We start from the raw sequence: 25,384 nt of genomic DNA, 5'->3' as shown, positions 1-25,384 counted from the left end.
TTCCCCATACATCGATCCTTCACAAGGCAAAAATCAGGATGAGAAATCTGAGGAGTATAGATTGTGTTTTTAAGATATAACTTACGATCAGGGGTTCCTAGAATAGAAGAACCAACATGAGAAATCGGAACAGAAGCACCATTACCCAATCTAATCTGATCAGGATCATTGTATTATGATGGAAGTTGTAATCGAGAGAAATCATTGGTAATATGATCAGTCGTTCCACTGTCAGGAACCCAAGGAGCAGAAGATGGTGACCTTGGTGCTTGAGCAAGATAGGCACGAGGGAAGCATCAGTCTGACCAGGCGTGTTTCATGGACGACGAGGAGGTTGTGGTCGAAAAGTGTGATCAAAACGCTTCCAGCGGAGATGAGCAGGATGACCAGCTTTATCACATAGTTGACAAGGAAGTTTATCACGAGTATTAGCAAATTGTTGTCCAGTACCACTTTTTTGTTGAGAGTTTGAGTTCAACATCGGTGTTCTTGCAGAAGCAACAACATTAGAAATAGGTTGAGAAAGCAGAGATTTGCTTTGTTGCTCCACGCGTGGCTCAAAGGTGGGAAGATAAGTGATAAAGTATTCAAGATTCATAGTACCCATGGAGGTAGTAAGGTAAGTAACAATAGCATCATAAGAAGAATCCAAACCAGCCAGAATACAATGACGTAATTCAGTGTTGGTAACTGTAGTATCAGCAGCAGCTAAACTATCAACAATATCACGAGCACGATCAATATATTCTCTCATAGAAAGAGAACCCTTCTTCAAAGCACGTAGTTCATACTGGAGATGATGAATATGAGCATTATACTTATAAGCAAATAAAGACTCAAGAGAAGACCAAAATTCCTGTGAGGTGGTGAGACGATGAACTTTGTGTAAAACAGCAGGAGTAAGAGAAAAAAAGATCCAACCAAGACGAATTCTATCTTGTTTCATCCAAGCAGTATATTCATGATTAGGGTTTGTTGTGTTTTCAAGAGTTGCAACAGGGCTGGATTTTTTACCATTGATAAAACCATCAAGTTTGTATCCTTGTAGATAAGGTAAGAACTGAGCACGCCAAAGAGAATAATTTGTTTCATCAAGCTTAACAATGATGATGTGATGTGGTTGTGAAAAAACAGAAGAAGCCATCATAGATTGAGAAGAATTCAGAATAGTTGAAATTGTGGAGATTGTAGAAGATGCGGAAGTTATGGAGAATCAAACAAGGATGATATCAAGTCGAGTTTTGATATTGTTTATATTTAGAAAAGAGACATAAGAGTTTAGAGAAGAGGTAATTATATTGATTTTTAATATATAAAGTTATTGATTTTCAATATATAAAGTTAATACAACTGGAATACATATTTATACAATTCTCAATACTTGTTATGCAAGTATTTCCTATCTTTAAGTTTCCTAGAAAACAAAAACTATTCCATGTATATCTCATTCTAGAACATTCTTGGTGGCTTGAGTATTACATCACAGGTGTATTTCTAACAAGGTGATAATGCGATGTTTGCAGCTACGAATTTAGCGAAGAGCCTTGGTGAAGTGTTTAAAATGGATGTGATGTACGTTAGGACGGATTCAGCTGCAAAAGAAGATATGGAACTGTTGTTCGGTAACGAACCACAGAGGCTGCAATAGGAATCCAAGGAGCTAGTATTATTGTCTCCAACTGGCAAAGTTGTTGGTCAGGTGGAAAATTTTACCGAATATTATTTCAGAAATCATGGAGTCAAGACTGCTCTACAATCTTGTTTCAATAGAAACCTAACTTTCCTCGTAACTAAACCTCGTGCTTTGAAAGAGCGTAAAGTTGGCACCATCTTAGAAGAATTGGAGAATCTATCTCTGGACATTCAAGGGTTGAAATTCGTGAAGCTTTCTGACTATCCTTCGAACAATGTATAGAATTTTGGTTCTTCTATGAATGACTTTGACTGTGCGGGTACCCTAACTGTTGCTGTGGTTTTGGAAATGCAAGAAGATTGCAGAAAGATGCTGCTGGAATCAAAATTTATGACTGACTGTGAACTCTTCTATATCAGTGATAATTGGATAACCGCTTGGAAGTTGTGCGATAATTTTTTCCCTTTAGGCTTTGTTTTTTGGAAGGATATGAAGCGCATGGCTATACCGGAAGCAAGTTTGATAGGTCTAGTTGGATAAGTTTTGAGGAACAATGGAGCTTACATAGGATCTGGTACCCACCCAGTGAACTGGTACCCACAATTAGCAGTCATGTTTTTTGTTGTGGAAAAATTTATGTACTCCTTCCGTCCCAAATTAGTTGAGCTAGTTGTAGTTTGCACAATTTTTAAGAAAAGGAGGAAAGGGGAGTATGTTTAAGTATTTTTCACAATTATACCCTTATGGATAATAACTACTAAAATTTAGAAATGATTTATCTCTTAAACTACACCACGGTTTTTCGTAAACTTTATACCGTTGAAAAGCATTTTAAAACAAATTATACATATTTCTTATGGTAACAATAATAAATTAAAAGGGTAGTTTTAGAAATACCCCATTGATTAGTGAAATAGCTCATTTATTATGGGATAAAATTTAAAAGCAACTAGCTCACATAATTTGGGACGGAGAGAATATGTATTTGATTCCTTTTGTAAATGCCATTTGAAGTTGTAACATAAACTTCATCGGGTTTATAAATTTCTTGTTCTAAAGGATTTACAACTTTTTTGAGCAAAAATGTCTCTGTTGGATCTCCAAATCCTGTAATGAATGCTGATTTTAGTTCAGAAACCTCTTCCATAACTTAAAAAAAAAAGGTTTGAAAATCTCTTTGTAAGCCTATGGACGAAGGTTTGATCCAGAGCCTCTAAATTCTCTAGGGATTAGAAGTCCAGCCCTCGATAACTCACGAAATGATTTTTCTTTATGCGAGGTTTTAAATAGTGAACTTTTAGTTAAGAAAAGATAAGTCAAAAATAATTGTTCTTAGATAAAAATGGAAAAGGTTTGAACTTAACTGAACGGTTCCGAACTACATGGAAAGTATAACACTGGTAAATAATTGCTCTTGGATCATAAGATTAGTAAGGCTCTAACTCGTATAATTCCAACTAGTTCACTTTAAATGGAGGATTGGTACTGATAAAATACTTTAGTAAGACCATCCAAGTTCATAACACGGTAGATGGAAACAGACTGATAATTAATTATAAGTTATCTGATGCCGCAGTATGTGATATCTTTTTATTTTTTTTAGAAACACCATTTATTACGGCCAAGAATTCATCTCAGTCATGCATATAAGGAACTCCATTCTTGTATATGTTATATCCATTAATTACAAATTAGTAATACAGGAACCGAAACTCTCAATCAGGGTCATAAAATTATATTTGAATTTGTTTCAGAACCAAAACAAAAATTTATTAGTCATATCCAAGATATAATCAAACACAAAGAAAAGTTCCTATTTTTTCTGAAATAGGAAATCCAACATAAGAAAATAGAAGAGAAACTGACGTATTCCGGACTTCAAAAACAAATTAAAGATATGAATGATCTACTCATAAAAGAAGTCTGTGCTGAAATCCCTAATGCATTATGGGAGAGAAAACAACACATAGTTGAGCTGCCTAATGAACCAAATTTTTTTTTTTAAAATGATTCCTACTAAGGTTAGACCAATTCAGATGAACAATAAATTATTAGAAATATGCAAGTCTGAAATTCTGGACTTACTAGATAAAGGTTTAGTTAGAAAAAGTTATTCTCTTTGGAGTTGTCCAACCTTCTAAGTTGAAAAAGCAGCTTAACTAGAAAGAGGAGTTCTGAGGTAATTAGTAATAAATTATAAACCTTTAAATAAAGCATTAAGGTGGATTAGATTTCTAATCCCTAATAAAAAATACCTTTTAGAATATAAAACATAATGCTGAAAAAGATAATTACTACCTCCGTTTCTGGAAAAGTGTTACTTTCATTTTTTTTTTAATTTGACCTATTTTTAGGCTAAAATGAAAAAGTGAAAGTAACACTTTTCCAAAAACGGAAGGAGTATAAAACAACATTCACAGTCCTTTTGGACATGATGAATGGAATGTTATGCCATTTGGGTTAAAAAATTCCCCGTCAGAATTCCAACATATTATGAATAACATATTTAAATCATATTCTGAATAACAACCTTTACGGTTGTTTACATTAATGATGTGTTGATATATTCTGAATCCATTGAACAACACTTGAAACATTTATCAATCTTCTTAAAAATAGTGAAGCAAGCTGGTTTAGTAGTTTCTGCAAAAGAGAAAAAAAATAAATTCCAAACTCAAGTTAGATTTCTTAGTCACAATATTGATAAGGGTATTATAGTACCAATAGAACGAGCTATATCTTTTGCTGGCAAATTTCCTGATGAAATAAGGGATAAGAGACAATTATAGAGAATTTTAGGGAGCCTTAATCATATTGCAGACTTCTATATAGACTTAGCTAAAGATAGCAAACCTTTATATGCCAGACCCTGAAAAATCATGTTAATTGGAGCAGTGGACATACAAGGGAAGTTAGGAAAATTAAAGCTAAAACCAAGGAACTACCATGTCTCACTATATCTAATCCAATGGCTTATAAAATAGTTGAGACAGCCGCTTCTGATGTTGTTTATTGAGGAATTCTTAAAAAATGAATTCATGGGAAAGAAAAATCAGTTCGGTTTATCTATGGGTTATGAAAATCGGCACAATAAAATTATTCAACGATTAATAAAGAAGTTTTATCAATAATACATTGTGTTACAAAATTCGAAAGTGATTTTGAAAAAGCGGGGGTCTAACAACCACACCCAATATTTCGTTTAGCGATCTGTATGGACAAACTCCAATATACTTTCAAGATAATCAATTATACAGTCAGACTCAATCTTTAGAAAAGTATATCAAGGAGTTAATATCTCAATTTTTCAATTCAATCTGCAATCAAATAAATAGGAATTTGCGAGTCCTATTGAATAATAGAAATAACTTGTACGGCATCACAAACCAATATCCAAGTGTCAATCAATTCAATCAACAACCCAGAGGCCGGATTCAATAACTGATTGAACTTAACGCACAACCTATGATATTTCAATTATATAAACAAATATAATGCCGAAAGAAATAACACAGACAACAGAAATTTTGTTAACAAGGAAACCACAAATGCAGAAAAACCCCGGGACCTAGTCCAGCTTTGAACACCATTTTATATTAAGCCGCTACAGACACTAGCTTACTACCAATGAACTTGAGACTGGAATGTAGTTGAGCCCTAATCAATCTCACATTGATCAAGGTACAGTTGCGCTCCTTACGTCTCTGAACCCCAGCAGGTATCTACGCACTTGATTCCCTTAGCTGATCTCACCCACAACTAAGAGTTGCTACGAACCAAAGTCAAAGACTTGATAAACAAATCTGTCTCACACAGAAAAGTATATTGAGATAGATAAATCTGTCTCCTACAGAAATACCTATGAGTTTTGTTCCGTCTTTTGATAAATCAAGGTGCACAGGAACCAATTGACAAACCAGACTTATATTCCCAAAGAACAACCTAGTATTATCAATCACCTCATAATAATCTTAATCGTATGCTAGCGAAATAAGATATTGTGGAATCACAAGCAATGAGACGAAGATGTTTGTGACTTCTTTAAATCTTACATATATGAGTTAAATCTCGACCAAATCTTAAAGAAGATAGTACTCAACACGGTAGTATAAAGTAAGATCAGAACACGAAACTTCAAAGACAATAGTTGGGTTTGGCTTCACAATCCCAATGAATTCTTCAAGTCGTTCAGGTACAGGGTTTGGAAAAAACCTAAGGCTAAAGGAGAATCGATTCTAGTCGCAACTAGTATCACATAGGAGGTGTGGGGATTAGGTTTCCAAGTTGCTAGAGTTCTCCCTTATATAGTTTTCAAATCAGGGTTTGCAATCAATGTTACCTTGGAAAAAAAGCATTCAATATTCATCGTTAGATGAAACCTGATTAGACACAAGATAATATCTTTCAACCGTTATATTGAACTTAGCTTGTTACACATAAATGAAATGTACCTTCATTAAGATATGAGTAACCATGCCTAAACGTGTACACCTTGTTGGCTCAACAATAGTTAACCTAAGTTAGACATATGAACACTTTCATATCAACCATATTCATCTTAACCAAAACTAGTTCAAATGACTCAAATAAAACTAGTTCTAGAGTTGTTCAATTGTTTATATTCTCATAGAAGTATACAAGATACAATTGAAGCAAAATCGGTTTGATTCACTCGAATCGATTCATGAACAATATACCCACGATTTGCAAAAGATTATATTCCTTATTATATTAATGTATTGGTTCATGACATAACCGATTTTAGAACATAACTCACTCAAGTATGCAAATGGGTACGCATACTTAAGTAGCCGGACTTGGACTGTGTTCGACAATACGCAATATTGTATTAATGTATTGGTTCATGACATAACCGATTTTAGAACATAACTCACTCAAGTATGCAAATGGGTACGCATACTTAAGTAGCCGTACTTGGACTGTGTTCGACAGTACGCAAACGGGTACGCATACTGTCACACATCCAAACATCAGTTGAAATCAGTTGCGCACGGATACGCATACCAAAGTTCCCGGACTTCAAATGAGTTCGCCAATATGCGTACGAGTACGTATACCAAGGCTCCCGGACTTTACCTGACTTCGCCAGTACGCGTATGGGTACGCATACTACACCGGTCTTGGATCAACACATATTCCAGTACGCATACTATGTTTATAATCCAATTATGGTTAAGTGTTCTCAACTTCATTTCAATCATTGAAATATTCTTAGAAGGCGACAATAGCTGTCTCACACAAACTATTAGCTTCGAAGCAATTTCCAAGTAATAGAATGATCAATACGAAACATTCCGAGTCTACATCAAATGACTATCTCACACAAATCATATAAGATGTTACCATACGACTTTCACATGATCATCTTTTGACTTTCGTCAAGAATATAAGATGAACTTGGTTAAAGCGAAATCTTACCAACACATATTTCGAGAAATATGTAAGCGAGTTAAACTCAACTAGAAATATCAAATGTGTATAAATCAAATGTTATATATCCATACGACTTTTGTCTCAAATAGGAGATAGCGTAGAAATAGACTTTCAGAGTGATAGATGAGTTTTAGTCTCCACATATGTTGATGAAGTTCCACAAGCTCTCCTTAGTAGTTCTTCGTCTTCAATTGATGAACGCCGTGAATCTAAAGCTCAACTACACAATCTATCCTAGTCCGAGACATAGCTATAAGTAGACTAGAAATCGATACTTATAGTTTTGATCACTAAACTTGACAAACAAGCTTGAGATAGAAACTCTTGCGAGTTTGACCGAGTAGTGCTCTAACAGGTTTGTTAAACCATGAATTTCTTATTAGAGTGGACTGTCAAGAAGCAAAAGAAGTACTGGTAAAAGATGTTAGCAATTTTTGTAAGATGGCAAGAAATTTTATCAACTTTCGATTTTATGATTGAATACATAAAGGGAGAAACTAATTCTCTACCTGACTTTTTAACTCGTGAATTTTTCAGGGGAAAGATGGACTGCAATCTATATAGAGGAAAGCCTCCTTATATTATTACCCATCTCATAAGAAGAGGAATAAAAGTAATCCTATGATGATTAAAGGAAACCCTAATATATAAAGGTAAGGATAATTCTTCAACATAAGAAAAATCACAATTTTTATTGTATACATTTATACCCTTGCTTGCAATTCAAATCAAACATCTTCATAGGGAACTTGGAGAGGTGGCTAGCATGTGTCTAAAAGATCATATCCTACCACAGTATGGTAAAACTATAGAAATACTGGTAGCAACAGGATCTGTCAATATTACTCATCATACCGGGGATAATAATGGTACTCCTGCTTTTTCTAAATTCGTGATTATTAAAGTATTGTTTTACAGAGACTGGGAATGAATCCTCATGCACGTAGAAAATTTAAGAATCATCCCCATATTAAACCAAGATCATATAGTTATACTAATTATATTAAAGCTTACACGCATACTTTATGCTGCCCAAACAATTTTTTTTTTCATTCTTGGTATATTGGTTTCCGATTAAATCAAATTAAGGAACTTCCAAGTTGATTCCGAACATGGAAACTGTTTGGGGACCATGTCAGCATATATTACCTAGTTATATTTTAGACGCCTTAAACAGGTATGCTAGGGATAGTATCCAATCTTATGATAAAAGAAGACTAATGTCTTTAAAAATCTTATACGAGATTCCACGGATTCTAAAATGGAATTATTCTATCCCAAAGGATACTGATCCGTATTGGGTTATATTCGCTATTTATATAGGCAATTGTTTATAAAATGATGGGACAAATATAACGGTGCCCATCTACAACCATCAACATTGAACATGCCATTCGTGGCGCGTCAACTAATGGTATCTGCATCATCTTCAACAATGCCTATAGAATTCTCTACTCATATTTCGTACTAGAACAGCGAAATGAGGACCTCCCTAGAGAGGAGTTCAAAAAACAGATTTTTGAAGTGCTCAAAAATGACGAAATGATTTTGCAACCTTCTTCATCAAAAATCGTGGAGGGTGAAGAAATAAAATCAGAAAGCATGGAAAATTTGCACGCAAATAGGGATGACTGTTCCGGAATTCTCTAAGGATAAAATCCTTGAAATATTGGTTGAGGAAATATTAAAATTTAAACATCCCTAAATAGGGAAAATACCAAGGCATGATCGTAGCATTTTCACACTACAATATAAGTATCGAAAGCAGGGACGACTCCACTTTTTATTAAGGTCGCGTATATGCTTTCAGAAAAGTAAAAGTAAAAAGGATAATTATTGTTCCAAAAAAGAGAAAAACTAAATCTTACATAGATTTTCCACTTTAGGATATGTCTACCACTTGTCAACCACTTTTCGGTTTTTTTTAGATGGTGATAAGAGTTTCAAAGAAAAATAAAATCTTATCTCTTTTATTTGTTGTGAACTTCTCCCTATATAAATATCCCATATGTGAAAGGGAAGCGACAAGTTCTAATTTTTATGTGTGATATCTACTAAAGGGTGTAGGAAGAGTGTTCTGTGAGTTTGAGTGTTTTGTTTCTTTCCTTCGTTTAAGTGTGTACTTTCGTGACTGGATTTGTCAGAGACAAAGTTCTAGATCGGACTGAGTTGAGGAGAGAGACTGTCTGAAGATCCGCGACTAACTCGGCGAAAATTTTCTTCGTTTTCGATCTCCAAAGCTCATTAATTCAGGTGGTAATTTTTCGTACTTCCTTGTTTTCTGAATCTTCATGATTAGTAAGATTAATTAAGTGGTTACAATGTATTCTGATCCTAAAACCACTTCAATTAATGAATTCAATGGAGATAAATTAGGGTTTTCTTTTGGAAAAAAAGTTCCATCAATAAATTTACCTGATGATCTATTTGAAGAAGCTTTAAATCCATGGAAGTTCTCGTTAATAGGTCGTCTAAATTTACAGAATATTAAGTTCATCGATGTAGCTATAATTTTAAGGCAACAATAGAAATTAGTTGGGGCATACAAGCTTATTCCATTGGGAAAAGGCTTTCTCACTATCAAATTGGATAATGAAGTGGATCGAAATTACATCAAAGCTGGACAATGTGAAGTGAATTATCAAGTTCTCAGATTAAGAAATCGGGTATCAAACTTTCGTCCTGCTAATGCTAGAACATCTGAAGCTCAAGTTTGGATTCGCTTCCCTGGTTTGGGTCTTGAATTTTGGAAGGAGAACATTCTTTTTGAAATCTGTAATGAAATAGGTACTCCAATTAAGATAGATGTAGCTACTGCAAAATGTGAGATTGGATATTATGCTAATGTTTTGGTTGAGGTGGACTTTGCCCAACCAATTCCTAGCAAAATTTGGATTAACACAAAATTTGGAGGTTTCTTTCAAGAGGTGTTGATTCATGAGTGTCCTAAATTCTGCTCCACTTGCAAAATAGTAGGGCATCTTGTTACTGAATGTTATATGGAGAGAAATAAAAACAAAACACCTGCTGCTAATGTTAATACTCATAAATCATCTTCACAAGGTATCAATCCATCTTTGCAGGTTACTCCTACAGTTAATGATATTCCTTTTGATATTTGTAATCCTGATGCTAGAGAAGAAGAAGGTTTTGTGGTTAAATCAATAGATGCAACAAATACTTTAACTTCAAATAGGGAAAACATATCTATTAATCCTAGAAGATTTGAGTCTATTGCTAATAAACGATCTGAACAAAGAGAAAAAGCTGTTATTCATGGAAGTTTCAAAAACTATGGAAGTAGCAGAGCAGAATTCTTTGCAAAATACTGTTATCAAATTTGTTAATGTAAGTAATGGGAAGGTGACTGAGGAGCCTATACCTGTAACATCTTGGGACAAAATAGTAGAAAAGGAGATGGTAAGTACAACAAGCAAAAATAGAGTTGCGAGTACATCTGCAACCAAAACTCCAGAGAAACAAAAGGTGAGTAAACCAATTCCTATTAAATACAATTTTAGGAAAACTCCTGGAAAAGGGAGTTTAAAAAACTCTCAATCCAATCAATGAAGATTTTATATTGGAATATAAGGGGCATAGAAAGACCAAGGGACCAAGATAAATTATGGTCTTATGTTAAGCAATTTAGTCCTTCTCTTATATGGATAGCTGAACCAAAAATAAAATGTAGTGCTTCTTTTTGCAACAAACTAAATCTGCCTGGAATGTAGAGTATGGTAATTCATAATTCTACTTTTTCACATATAAAAGGTAACATATGGTTATTTTGGAACAAGATATTACAACTCCTCGAGTAATTTCAATTTCAAGTCAAATGATCACAGTGGGTGTTGGAGATGTGCTAGTTTCTGGAGTTCATGCACATGTTGGTATTACTCAAAGAATACTTCTTTGGTCTGAAATGGAAATTATTAGTGAACTACAAAAGACTTCGATAGCACTTGGAGATTTCAATACCTTAACTTCAATTGCAGAAAATGTTGGTGGTAGAGCTCCTAATAAAACTGCAATGTTGGATTTTACAAATTGTTTAAATAATTGTGAGCTTATTCAAGCTCCTAAAACATGCTTGGAGTACTCATGGTCTAACTGTCAGCAGGGGACAAGAAGAATATTGTGCAATCTAGATAGAGTGGTCTTTAATCAGAAGTAGATACAGATATATGGTGATTGAGGATACAAAGTCGGATTAAGAATGGCATCTGATCATGCACCTTTGATGGGAGGATGTGCAAGTGTTCCAAAGCCAAATAATGCACCTAAAATTTTGTAACAAATGTGGATGCATCATCCAAATTTTTTACAAGTAGTTTCAGATAGTTGGTCTCAAGAAATTAAAGGAGATCCTTCCTTTGTTTTTATCAGAAAAGTTAAAAAATCTTAAGCAATGCCTTAATGACTGGAATTGGAGTGTGTTTGGCAATGATGATATTAAGATACAAAAAGTTGAGGTTAAAGTCAAAAGGGCCATGGAAAAATCATATGAAGATCCATTTGATGACAATGCTTTAAATACTCTAGTGGAAGCTTAAAATGAATTATCCAGCAAAGAAGTGCAGAAAAGTATTCTTACAAAGCAAAAACCAAGAATTAAACGGGTAAAGGAGGGAGCATCAAATACAAATTTTTTTCATATAAATATGAAGATAAGGCAATCCATTAATCAAATAAGTGAGTTAGAAGATACAAATGGTAATATCATTATGGATCAAGAAAAAATTTCAGCTGAACTGGTCAAGTACTTTGAAAACAGATTTCAGTATAAGGAAGTAAACATTGTAAAATCATTACTTGATATTGTTCCCAATTTAATCATCTCTGAAGGTCAAGATATGTTGGATGCTACTCCAACAACAGAAGAAATTAAAGCTATTGTGTTTTCAATTGATGCAAATAGTTCTCTTGGCCCAGGTGGCTTTTCTGGAATATTCTACACAACATGTTGGGAAATAATTCATCAAGATCTTATAGAAGCAATTCAGTTTTGTTGAAGTAGAAAATTTGTTTCTAAGGGTTTAAATTCCAGCTTTTTAACTCTCATTCCAAAATGTCAAGGTGCAAAAACAGCTGCTCATTTCAGACCAATAGGTTTAAGCAATGTCAGTTTCAAGATTATAACAAAGTTAATCACTTTAAGAATGAGTACTTTAATGAATAATCTTGTATCTCCTCAGCAGACTGCTTATATCAAAGGAAGAAATATACAAGAACAAGTCTTACTAGCATCTGAAATGGTAAATGAAATGAAGAAAAAAAGGAGGGGAAATGTAGAACTTAAACTAGACATATCTCAAGGATATGATGCAGTCAGCTGGGAATTCTTCATGCAAGTGCTTCTTAAGTATTGGTTTTCCTTAAATGGTTACTAACTATTCTCCAATCTGCAAAAATCTCAGTTATGGTGAATGGTGGTCCATGTGGATTCTTTTCTGTGGGAAGGGTCTTACGGCAAGGAGATCCATTATCTCCCTTATTGTTTATTCTAATGGAAGATGTGCTTAGCAGGAATATAACTAAATTGGTTCATGAAGAAGAAATACTTCCTATGGTGGTGAAAAAAGGTATGCATCCAACACACTTATTCTTTGCTGATGATGTATTCATCTTTTGTAATGGTGCTAAAAAGAGTTTTCAAAATCTCATGGAGTTGCTTGAGCAATATCAATCCAGCTCTGGACAGTGTATTAACAAAGTTAAAAGCAAATGTTTCATTGATGGAGTTAGTAATGCACAAAAGTAGATAATTAGTGACAGGTTAAGAATGAAAGTGGCCAAATTTCCAGATAAATATTGGGAAATTGTAGAGATGGTGTGACCAATTGTAGAGATGTTTCAGGATAAATTGGCTACATGGAAAGGCAAAATGCTATCTTTTCAAGACAGGTTAGTCTTAATAAAGTCAGTATTAAGTAGTGTTCCATTATATAACATGGCTATCTATAAATGGCCTGCATCAGTCATTAAGATATGTGAAAAAATAATTAAGAACTTTTTGTGGTCTGGAGATAGTGAAGTAAGAAAATTCAAGACACTGTCATGGAAGAAATTCTGCACACCCTTCAGTGAAGGAGGACTGGGAATAAGAAGGCTAGAAACTGTGGAAAAAGCTCTATTGATGAAAATGATGTGGAAGATTCTTAATTCAGAAGAAGAATGGGCTATTTCTTTATTGCCAAATATACAGATAAAAATGGTCAATGGAATACAAATTGGAAGCAATCATCAGTTTGGTATGGACTGAAATGGGCTTGGTCTTCATTGCAAGATGATGTTAGGGTGGTGCATTGGTGATGGCTCAAAAATATCAGTGTGGTTTGATAACTGGTTAGGGGAAAAGCCTATCATAAATGACATTGGTTTTAATGACTTTGTGAAAAGAAATATAGATATGAAGGTTAAAGATCGACTTGATGGAACAAATTGGAACATACCAGATGAAATGAAAGAATATTTTGATGATGTTAATTTACCTGAAGTCACTGGTGAAAAAGATATCATGGTGTGGTGTGCTGACTTAAAAGGCAAGTTCTCAACTTCTGCAACTGTTGAGAAACTAAGATCAAGAGAACCTAAAGTAAGCTGGCCAAACTATATTTGGAAACCATTTCTTCATCCAACTATTGCATGTAATATCTGGAAGTTGCAACATCAAATTTATATAGATGATGAAGTTATGAGGAAAAATGGCTATGATACGGTTTCCAGATGTTGCATTTGCACAAAAGAACAGGATAATATGGATCACACCTTGTGGAAATGTTAATTCAGTACACAAATGTGGACTTGGATATGTTCAATTTTTGGTATTGAGAATCCTCAATCTTTCAATGATATCTAAAGAGTATCTCACCAAAAAAGTCCCTTGGTAAAGGCGATATGGATGACTGCTACTTGTTCAATCATGAAAGAATTATGGTTTCAAAGGAACAAAAAACTCTTTGAAGAAAAACCTCCTCAGCTCAATGAGTTCAAAAGGAAAATACGGAAATCTGTGTATGAAGGTGGATTCAGAATGAAAGGCACAAAATGGGGACAATGTTATGATCAAAACATCATTGATATCTTTCATCTAGGTATGAGACACATAAAGTATAGTAGCATCAAAGAATATTGGGAAGCACCAGGCCAAGGTTTCATTTTATTCTGTTGTGATGGCTCCTCTTTTGGCAATCCAGGCGAAGCTGGTTTTGGTATTATTTCCAGGGATTCAATGTGTGAAGTTATTGGAGCAATGGCTGGAGGAATTGGGACTGCTACAAAGTATACAACTGAAATCCTGTCAGTAATTTGCGCACCGGAGTGGGATTTTGTGCTGAAAGCTACAAGGGTAATTATCTGGTTAGACTCAAAAGCTGTTCTAAATGATTTCTGCAATGATTGCATTCCTTGGATGTTCAGATCAAGATGGATAAATGCAAAAACAAAACTAGAATGCATTGTATTTCAGCATGGCTATAGAGAAATCAACTTCTCTGCAGATGATTTAGCCAAGAGAGGAGCAGCATTACAAGCTAGTGAAAGAATGGTATACTCTGGAAGACCTGCTTTTTTGAAAAGAATAGAAATGCCTAATGTAGTCTATTACAGGTTTTGTTAGGTTTTCATTTTTATGTCTTTTTCATGTTCTTGTTATCTTTATGACGTAAAACTTTTGTAATTTGGCCATTCAATTAATAAAAATATGTGATTGAGCAAAAAAAAAATGTGTACTTTCGTGTGGAGGTATATATAATAAATGAAGGCTACTTTGTAAGTATCTCTATTCCTACATATCTCTTATAATTATATTTTAATTATGCTTAATTAGTATAATAGAGTCTGGTTTCTTTAAAATTCTATTTTTAATTATTACGTTTAGTTAGTTTAAGATTGAAAGTTTATTTATTAATTTATTTTATATTATCTCTAACAAATATTGGAACATGTTAGAGATAAAATTATTATCTCTAACAAATCCTCAAACGTGTTTATTGATTTTTTTTTTTTTGGGTTATCTCTAACAAATCATGGAACGTGTTGATATCAGAGCCATTTGTAGGGTGACATAGAATGTTAAATATTAATCGCAGTGAACTCACGAACCTGTTAGTTATAGGTGGATCACGGTTTATTATTGATTTTTTAAGAACTCAACAAAACCTTATAGATATAATAAGGAGTTCTTATAGATAGAATAAGATTTCTACAAAACGTCTCCATCTTATTGGTTAATAAGCTATATATGTGGAGCTCCAATTGGAAAAACCCCGAGGTTAGTCCTTTTGGTATTTTTGAATTCTTTCATCACTAGAATTGTACTTCCATAATTTATTCCAAATGGTTAGGTAGCATGTAATTTGGAAGATGACCAAAAGACTTACTCTAAACATAATTCATTTTCATGTTTTTATATATAAGTAAAAAAAACACAATTTATACACATCCTTAGTAACTTTCCAAAACAACAGATAACTGAAACTAAGGAGTTTCTCAAATTAAAACAAGATACTTTAACTGATGTTTGACTCAAACATTTATTTAAATTCTTATCTTATTGTACATATATTAAACCTTTAATGCACATAAAACTCTAACACATCACATTTCACCCCTCTTATGGACAAATTTATCCTCAACTGTGTAAAGTCATAATTTTCACTCTGGTTTTTCAAGTCCAGATTACGAGTGGTATGGTGGTGATACTGATACTGATGACGAAAAATCCCCATGCCAGAAGAAATATTGAGGGAAAAAGTCATGGGATACATTGCAGATGAGAGTAGGTGTAAGACCAAAACCATTAGGAAGGAAATCTTGATGAAGGATGATAATGTTAAGTTACCAACCACGACTGTGCGCCGAGCATTGCATAGCTGCCTTGTACAGACCCATGGATCCTATATAAATAGCTTCAAGTAACTCTATTGCCTCCCCAATTTTTGTGTCTGTTAAATTGTTGTAGTTAGTCATGCGTATGTTGTTAATGTGATTCTTTTTTGCGTTTGTTTGAACTCAATTTAGTACATGAGTTTTGCCAACAGATTAAAGAAAAGAACCCAGGGAGCATTGCAATTTGGAGCAGCCACCCGAAGACTAAAGAGTTTGAATGGTTGTGCATTGCCTACAAGGCATCTCTTGATGGGTTCATGGTTGGACGAAGACCTATTATAGCTTTAGATGTCCGTTTTAGACGGTATGTATGGTGGAAGAGTTTTGACTCAACAAAACCTTATAGATATAATAAGGAGTTCTTATAGATATAATAAGAATTCTACAAAACGTCTCCATCTTATTGGTTAATAAGCTATATTTGTGGAGGTCAATTGGAATAACGCCCGGCGTTAGTCCTTTTGGCGTTTTGGAATTCTTTCATCATTAGACTTGCACTTCCATAATTTATTCCAAATGGTTAGGTAGCATGTAATTTGGAAGATGACCATAAGACTTACTCTAAACATAATTCATTTTCATTTTTTATATATAAGTAAAAACACAATTTATGCACATCCTTAGTAACTTTCCAGAACAACATATAACTGAAACTAAGGAGTTTCTCAAACTAAAAAAAGATATTTCAACGGATGTTTGACAGAAACATTTATTTAAACTCTTATCTTATTGTACATATATTAAACCTTTAAGGGATTTTTACAGAAATAGGCCTGTTTTTTTTTATGGTTTACAAGACTAAGCCTGTTTTTTTATTTCTTACAAAAATAGGCAAGTTTTGACCAAAAAGGTGGATGGAAAGTTAGCCCCGTTAAGTGAACCTAAAAAGACCTAATTGTCCTTGAAATCGTTCATTGATAACTGACTCGACGATTTGACTCTGCACCTGTCATCAAATACTGGCACTGTATACGTGGCACTGTATACTCAGGCCATCAAGGCTTTACTGCAACAATTAGGTATATCCTCTGAAGCTCAACTCTGCTCAAAATATTTCAACAACATCACCAATTTCAGTTACACGACACAACACTGATCTGCAATAGCACAACCTCAAAACCATCTCAAACCACCAATTTCGCTTCAAGCATTTGCACAAGCGAAGGAATACAACCAGCATTATCAAACATTTTTTTCATCTCAAATGAGCTAGAAATCTTACAACTTGCTGATGCCGCAGCTTGAAGACATTCAGCTGCATACTCTTTGGATCCTAACAACATCCAACAGTCCATAAGATCAATCATAACCTTAACAATTTCCTCATCTGCTGAAGTTTGTCGTACTTCCGGTACTACAAACAAATTCTTCAAAGTACCTACAGTTGTAGATTGCGAAATAGATTCACCTGTTTGACAAATTCCAATCAAGGGACGAACCTCACCATGACCGTCGATTGAGCCAGCAGTTTCAACACCCCAATTCCATCATCCACTGTGATGCAGTTCACAAAATAATTCCCGAACTTTTCCATAAGCATTTTCATTTAGCATTGTGAGTAGAAAAACAATACCGATTCAAGTATTCTCGAATATATTCAAGCTTTACAACTACCTTCAACACCAACATATATTCAAGCTTCTGCAAACTTTAACCACCAGATCCAACATCCATTCTGTGTTCCCTGCAATTTTCTTACCTGGAATGCTAATATGGAATAAGCACATCATCTCAATCTTAGCGATACACTACCATTCCATTTATTCAGCTCATACGTCTGTTACATGACTTCAACTCAGTTGCAATCAACTTACTCAGTAGAACCTAACCCACAACAGCACAGCTAAGAACCCACACTGTCATGTCTGCTCCTCTCAATTACATTTTACCCAGTCCAACGCTCCCTGTGACACAGCCATACCACCAATTCTTTATCTGCAACAGACAAGCATCACACCATATCCCTGTAAAACAACTCATACAAACCCAAGGTTTCCCTCAGTGAACAAAATCCCTATAACTCAATCATCATCTCCCTTTGTCCGTCTTTGTCTTAGCTGGTGATTTCTGGAGGACGGGAAAAGACAAAAAAGAATCAGTTAATTAGAAGAACGAAGATGGAGATGAAAAACTGAAGGGATTTTGTAGATTAAACTTCTGCAGATTAAACTCTAGCTTATGTCTTCTACAAGCTCAACCACCATCTTAAATCACTTCTTCTCTCCAATTTCTGATTCAAACAACTCGAACCCAAGACAATCACGCTTCTCATTTTTTCTCTCGATTTGAATCCTAAACCCATCTGCAGATTACCCTGGCTTCCAATTCTTGAATAACAAAGCTCAAAAACATAAACTGAGATTCAGATAGCAACACCATTTCTTCGTAATCGAACCCATATCATCAAACCCTAACTCATGAAATTTCGAAAATTTACCTTGAACATTAAACGAAATTAAAATCAAATTCAATTCCAAGTTTTCATTTTGATCAGTAAACAAAAGACATAAGTCAATTAGCGAATTTACTTAGTTGGTGACTTTTGAAAAAATTATCTAGTTGGTGACTTTTGAAGAACAACAAAATTGAATAACCTGATGATGCGATCGATATGTTGATGTTGCTTCTTTGGTTTCATTGATGTTGATAAAATTATCCTTATTGCTACAAGAACACCACGAAACCGCTGGTGAAGAACAGAGATAGGGAAGAAGAACATAGATGGAAGAGACGAACTGAAGCGATTTTTTTTAGTGCGTTGTTACTACTTAGGGCAATGTATTAGAAATCATGGCCGTTAGTAATCACCGAGATTTCCAACGTCTTAAATGGACACTGCAGAAGCCTACACATGTGGCAATAATAATTATGAACGTCCATCTTAGTCGTTCCAAATATCTTTGAGATTTCCAGATGTTAGATTAGGCTTTCATATTGGCACATGTGGGCGAGGTCATTTCAGTAATCTTCTCAGATCTATGAGATTTCCTTGTATGAGATTTTGACGATAAACTGACTAGTCAGCGTGAGATATTGACTGAGTTAACGGATTTGGATGGAATCCATTCAATAGGCTCAGTTTTGTAAGAAATAAAAAAAAGACGCCTAAAAACGAAAGTGAGGGTCCAGAACAGGCCTACTTCTGTATACAATCCAACTTTTAATGCACATAAAACTCTAGCACATCAAATTTCACCCCTTTTATAGACAACTTTGTCCTCAAGGATGTAAAGTCGTAATTTTCGATAGTGACGATTAATATTATTTTGATAAAGAGTTACTACCCACAAACTTTTGTATTGTAATTGCTCCACTAAATCATTTCCAGAACCCTAATCAACGGAAAATACTATTGATCAGTTCTTGAACATGCATTGTGATAAGAAAAAAATAGAATTACTTGAAACAACAAATATTGTCACAACACAATCAAGACCAAGTTCTATTTGCATCATATGCATTTGGGTTTTCATTAGTTTCGGAGTTAATGAAGTTTTCAGTGATATCAGTATAATAAAAATAAGAATGACGATGGTAATGGAACAACTAATGAAGAAAACAAAGGAGTGTAGGAGATACAAGAATAAAAGTTAGAGACAAAATCTTAATTTATATACATGCTACTCATATTTTATTCGGGTTTAAATAAAATTAAGGGTTATTTGGTTTTTGGTACTCAGGTTTTGACCAAAACCTGGATTTGGTCTAACATTTGTCCACCCTTTGCGTTTGGTCTAAAGACCAACGTTGACTTGAATTGACTTCTGTTTTGAAATTATAAAAAGAAAAAGAAGAAAGAAAAAGAAATATAATTACTAAACGAGTTTACTGTTATGTCCTTCAATTTCATAACATTTTACATAATAAGTGTGAGAAACCTTTTGCTCATTCTCCTACCGCCGCCGTCGCATCTTCTATGTTCTTATTTTCAGTTCATTTGCACTTCTTCTTGTAACCTGCAGCTCAACCTCATGGCTTTATTCTTGCAAATCTTCCTCATAAACCAGCATCACTGCCAATCCAGATCCTGCAACATCTGTAATGCCCATTACAATCCTCTTCTTTCTGCTTCTTACTCAACTTCTCCACCAGAGACCTATTTCCTCCAACTGACTGTAGCAACATAATACCAACAACCTTTGCGACTCGGCTCAGACCATCCTAACATTCATCTACCCATTTCAGTTCAAGCCTGCAACACTAACCACCAAAACCCATTCATTAGCTCCATTCACCACCATTGACTCAAACTTCCAAAACCATGACTTACAACAAATGTCAAAACCCCATTTAACACCTCATCACCTGAAGCAACAACCATTCAGACACCAGCTCCAACAACCACCAGAAACACATACCACTTGAGCACCAAATTGTGGTAGAAACAGTTCATCACCTGCAGTTCCTAATCATCCTGTAACAGAAACCAAAGCCATACAAATTCACAATCCGCCTGCAGTTTCTAATCACCCTGTAACAACAACCACATCCATACAAAATCAAATAAAGAAAAAACAAAAAAAGAAATCATTCCACCAAGCCTAGTAGCATCAATTCCCTCCTACTCCAATAAAATTACAGATATTAACCTAATTTTTCAATTCAATTGGATCCAATCCAATCCAATCCATAGTACATACCGAAAACAAATTTTACAGAAGAAATAATAAATCTAAGATCCCAAATTGAAGAAATAAATAAATGATTTAAAGAAAACCCCCAAAATCTTTTACTGAATTCAATCAAAACCTAAAATCAGAACCCTACCTTTCGATTCAATCCACAAAAAAACATCAAATTGAGCTAAAACAATGGTGACTACTATTGAGAAAGAGTTCGTGTCGAGAAACAATTCTTGTTGGTGTTGATGATCGGTAATAATGGTGATTATTGGTGATGATGCAATCGTGGTTTAGTTTTGCCAACACCAGAGAATATATTGAACACAACGGTGATGGATGTTCTTGTTGATTGATACTGAGTTGAAATCCGCTGAGTTGATGGAGTTGTTCTTGGCAGTACTGATATCTATCTTTGATGGTCATCGATTGAAGGTAGTATGTTTTGCTTTTAAAGTCTGATGAGAAGTGGAGAGATGAATATTGGCGTGAGAGGAGGTGAAGGAAGAGGATATTTTAGTCTTAATTATGTCAAAAAAATTTGGTCGTGGATTAATGGCTTAGATGGACAGTTCGGATAGGTCAATGAATTAAAAATACACTTAACCGAGTCAATGCAAGTCAACGTTGGTCTTTAGACCAAACACAAAGGCTGGACAAATGTTAGACCAAAGCCAGTTTTTGGTCAAAATCTGAGTACCAAAAACCAAATAACCCTAAAATTAACCCAGTTATAATACTGACTAGGATTGCGCTGCTAATGGTAGAGGGGTAAAGGCATAATAAAAAAAAAAATCTAGTAATATAAATATGAACAAACTCACTTAGTTAACTCTTTCCGTCAATTTAAGTTTATTCTAGCCAAGTTGTTGATTTTTTGGGAAGTAAAATTATTCCAAACACACTCCTACATCTTGAGAAACATTAGCATTTCTATTTCAAATTGTCGAATATTTCAATTACATGTTCTAAACAATCTTTTTGTGAAGGGGATAACAAAACAATCCCAAAGCCTATTCAAATCGAGAGAAAAGTAAAAATTGTCGAGAACGTTTTATCTAGGTGACATGTATTAAACAAAATGGTTAGACTATAGTTAACAAATATTTTTGGGAATATTTTTTTGTTCAGTTAAAATTTTCTTATAAAGTTACCAACCATTAAAAGCGTATGGTATGCGGACATGATACTAATCAAAGCTTGTCTATCTTTTTATTTAACATGTTGTATTGGGTCAGAGAATTAAGTATGTCGTGATGTGTTGTGTTTTTGTTTATCTTATTAATCCATCGTCTCGGCTTATCTAACATAACATTACACGAGGTACCAACAATTAGGAGGGTATTGTATGACGGCACTCACTCTTTGTATAATATGTTGTGTTATGTCACATAATTAAGTGTGTTCTGATGTTTAATGTTTTTCCTTACCATATTCACCAATCGTCTCAGCTTGTCAGAATTTGATAATTTTTTTAAATGAGGCTTTTAATCTTGATTACACTTTTTCTTGGAGAGATTCAGTGAATATCAATACTTGTAAAAAATTGTTTAGCATTTTTTTAGTCTATTATTTTTATATGTAAGAATAATATGAAAACTTACTTTTGGTATATAAATTAGCAAAGAGACTAGATCTAAGGGTGTCAAATTCTTCACAACTGAAAATATATCTGGTGCACAAAGAGTATTCAAATTTACTATCACTCTCATTTCTAATACTTGTCATATCTATTTTACTTCATAGAATTTGTTCATTACCAAAAAAAAACAACTATTTACAAACTACCACCTTTTCTACGGAGGATTATGATAATCGGTAACCTTCATCAATTAGGAACATTAGCTCATCGGTAATTGAAAGATATTTCTCAAAAATATGCCCCATTGATGTTAGTACACTTAGGTCAATCGCCATCTCTGGTAGTTTCATCCATAGAAATGGATACGAAAATAATGAAAAACCAAGATCTTATCTTTGCAAGTAGATCTACTACTTATGCTGCGAAGGCGTTATTTTATGGATGCATTGATGTTAGTTTTGCACCTTATGGTGAATATTGGAGGCAAGTGAAGAAGATCTGCGTTTTATAGTTATTGACTGTAAAGAGGGTTCATTCATTCAAGAATTTGAGATAAGAAGAGTCGATGTTGTAATCCAAAAAATATCCAGTTCATGTTCATCAAAGGAAGAAGGATAAGTAGTAATTAATCTTAGTACAATGCTGCTATCTCTAGCAAACAACATAATTTTTATGTGTTCTCTTGGTGCCAAGTATGGAAGTGTTTATCAAAAAAAAATTGATCAACTGTCCAAAAATATATTGACGTTGGTCGCAACTTTTAGTTTTAGTGATTTCTTTCCATTTATTGGTTGGATGGATGTTGTTAAGAAGGTATCCCAAGAAGTCGATGCTTTATTTGACCAAGTCATCGACAAGCATCTCCTTCATCATTCCGAATTACAAGATAGTCATGGCCAAGTAGAAGATATTAACAAACTAGACTTGACGGATATTATACCCCTTACTCAGAAGGACAATCCAAATATCTCTCGCAATAATATCAAAGCATTATTCATAATTAATCATGGTTAGACCTCTCACTCTCCTCTGATACTATCCACTAACTTTTGTATTGTAGTTGCTCCACTAAATTATTTCCAAAACCCTAATCAACAGAAAACACTATTGATCAGTTCTTTAACATGCATTGTGATAAGAAAAAAATAGAATTACTTGAAACAACAAATATTGCCATAAAGTAATCAAGACCAAGTTCTATTTGCATCATATGCATTTGTTCATGTCTTGAATGTATTAATCTTCGTTTCAGAAAGTATTAGGTTTTCATTAGTTTTGGAGTTAATGAAGTTTTTAGTGATAGCAGTATAATAAAAATAAGAACAAGGAGAGTAATGGAGCAACTGATTAAGAAAACAAAAGATTGGAGGAGATTGAATGATAAATACCTAGGAGATACAAGGCTAAAAAGTAGAGAGAAAAAACTTAATTTCTATACATGCTACTCATATTTCATTCGGCTTTTAAAATAAAATTAACCCAATTATAATACTGACAGGATTGCACTACTAATGGTAGAGGGGTAAAGACATGCTAATAAAAAAAATCTAGTAATATAAAGATGAACAAACTCACTTAATTAACTTTTTTCGTCAATTTAAGTTGTCTGAGGAGTTGTCCAGGTCACCCATTTGACCAATTTGTTTGAACTTCCACACCATTTCCTTAAATTTAAAACTTCCATTTTTTTTTATGCCTAAGTTTTTTATTTTATTTTTTAGTTTTAACTAGAAATAACCCGTGTCGTAACGGCACGACATTAGCCTAAATAATTTTTGGTTAATTTTATTAATTACTATAAATTAAGATAACACTTATTTTTACCTAGGAGAACTTAGCAGATATACACTTCTCACCAAAAAATTATAGCTCTGGTATCACTTGTTAGAAATAACTCATGTCGTAGCCGTCATACTTAATCATTTTTCATGCAAGGAGATTGAAATTTAGGTTCAAACTAATAAAACACTAAATATCACATCTGTTTGGTAAAATTTAATGATTTTATGCAAATTAAAATGAAAACAATATAAGCCGTATATTTTCAAAAATTAACTTACACCAATTAGAGAACATATAAAATTGAGCATGAGAATCACATATCCATTGGATCTAAATTATCATCAAATATGTTAATTGGGCTTGATGATGGTCGACACATGTTCTGTTGAGTAAATCATTTTGTTGGAAATTAACTCACTCTAGAACTTATGAGTCACCATTTTGTTAAACTTATGTTCGGTATTGGAGTATATCATCAGAAGAACTAACATCTGACCACCGTTGATGCTAAGTCAACTGATATATGTGTTATTTGTTAGTTGATGATTTGAGTGTTGTGCAATGCCTGAGACCTATGGAGTTAACATAACACTGTTAGTATTCCACAAAGTATATAAGGCACAATAAAGATGATACTGGAGTGAATCCGGTGGAACAATGTTGCTTATTATGGTATAGTTTTTCTAGCAAAAATGTGTAAATGAGTTGCTTCTCGCCATTTACAGACCCTGTGAATTAAAGTTATCTGGCCATTAAAACAAAAAAAAAATTACAATTATAAATATAATGATAAAGGAAAATACAAAACTTGTTTTCCAAAAAGGAGTTGGGCCCAGCTTGTTGCTAGGTTAGTAACCAAAGCTTTATACGATTCATAATTTTCTTCAAAAAGGAAAATACAAAACTTATTTTTCACCTTTATAAACTATATTGGCTAGACGTGAAACAAAGTTTGAAAAGAGGGTAATAAAGTATTATCATCCTATATCTATGTATGCGTCAAAAAAAAGAAAAAAACAACTATATCTACGTAACTGCGATTGCTCTATCAACTGAAAGTTCCACTATGTCTGATTACAATTCTCAAAAATTGATTAAACGCTATCGAAATGATTTCATAACATTGACATGGAATCTTAAAAATAAAACATTCATAACCTTTTCGTGTTTTGATTGACCTTGCTTGGTAGAATATATGCATAATCTTTAATGAAGAAAGACCAACCACTGCCCTAGTATTTCTCTTCTTTAACATTGTGTATTTCCCAAATCAACCTATACAAAAAATCAAATACTCATTCAGTCAAATAACTTCAAAAAAAGCAAAAAGAAACAAATTGCTCACCTCAAATTCTTGCTTCATGGATTGCAATATTTCTTCCTAGAGAAATTTTGGGGAATCGAAGAGCGGGAAAGATTACAAAT

At 33.9% G+C, this 25,384-nt stretch overlaps 2 protein-coding genes and 1 long non-coding RNA gene across 3 annotated transcripts; 2 read left to right on the top strand and 1 right to left on the bottom strand.

The window, feature by feature from the left end:
- The first annotated feature begins 1,513 nt into the window (after positions 1–1,513).
- On the top strand, positions 1,514–10,434 carry LOC113305328. The gene is made up of 3 exons (XM_026554386.1): positions 1,514–1,614; positions 1,729–1,909; positions 9,616–10,434. The coding sequence occupies exons 1-3, from the start codon at positions 1,514–1,516 to the stop codon at positions 10,432–10,434; spliced, it is 1,101 nt and encodes a 366-aa protein (XP_026410171.1).
- Positions 10,435–11,748: 1,314 nt separating this feature from the next.
- Positions 11,749–12,477, top strand: LOC113305327. The gene is made up of 2 exons (XM_026554385.1): positions 11,749–12,019; positions 12,164–12,477. The coding sequence occupies exons 1-2, from the start codon at positions 11,749–11,751 to the stop codon at positions 12,475–12,477; spliced, it is 585 nt and encodes a 194-aa protein (XP_026410170.1).
- Positions 12,478–19,764: 7,287 nt separating this feature from the next.
- LOC113301982 lies at positions 19,765–21,099 on the bottom strand. Its single transcript, XR_003336598.1, has 2 exons — positions 20,744–21,099; positions 19,765–20,447 (listed from the first exon to the last, which is right to left on the bottom strand). It is a non-coding gene; the product is annotated as an uncharacterized LOC113301982 (long non-coding RNA).
- Positions 21,100–25,384: the final 4,285 nt, after the last annotated feature.

The sequence above is a fragment of the Papaver somniferum genome, chromosome 8 (genome assembly GCF_003573695.1).
Source record: "Papaver somniferum cultivar HN1 chromosome 8, ASM357369v1, whole genome shotgun sequence".
NCBI classification, from domain to species: domain Eukaryota; kingdom Viridiplantae; phylum Streptophyta; class Magnoliopsida; order Ranunculales; family Papaveraceae; genus Papaver; species Papaver somniferum.
Note: the sequence above shows the minus strand (reverse complement) of the source record. Positions and strands in the feature narration are given on the sequence as shown.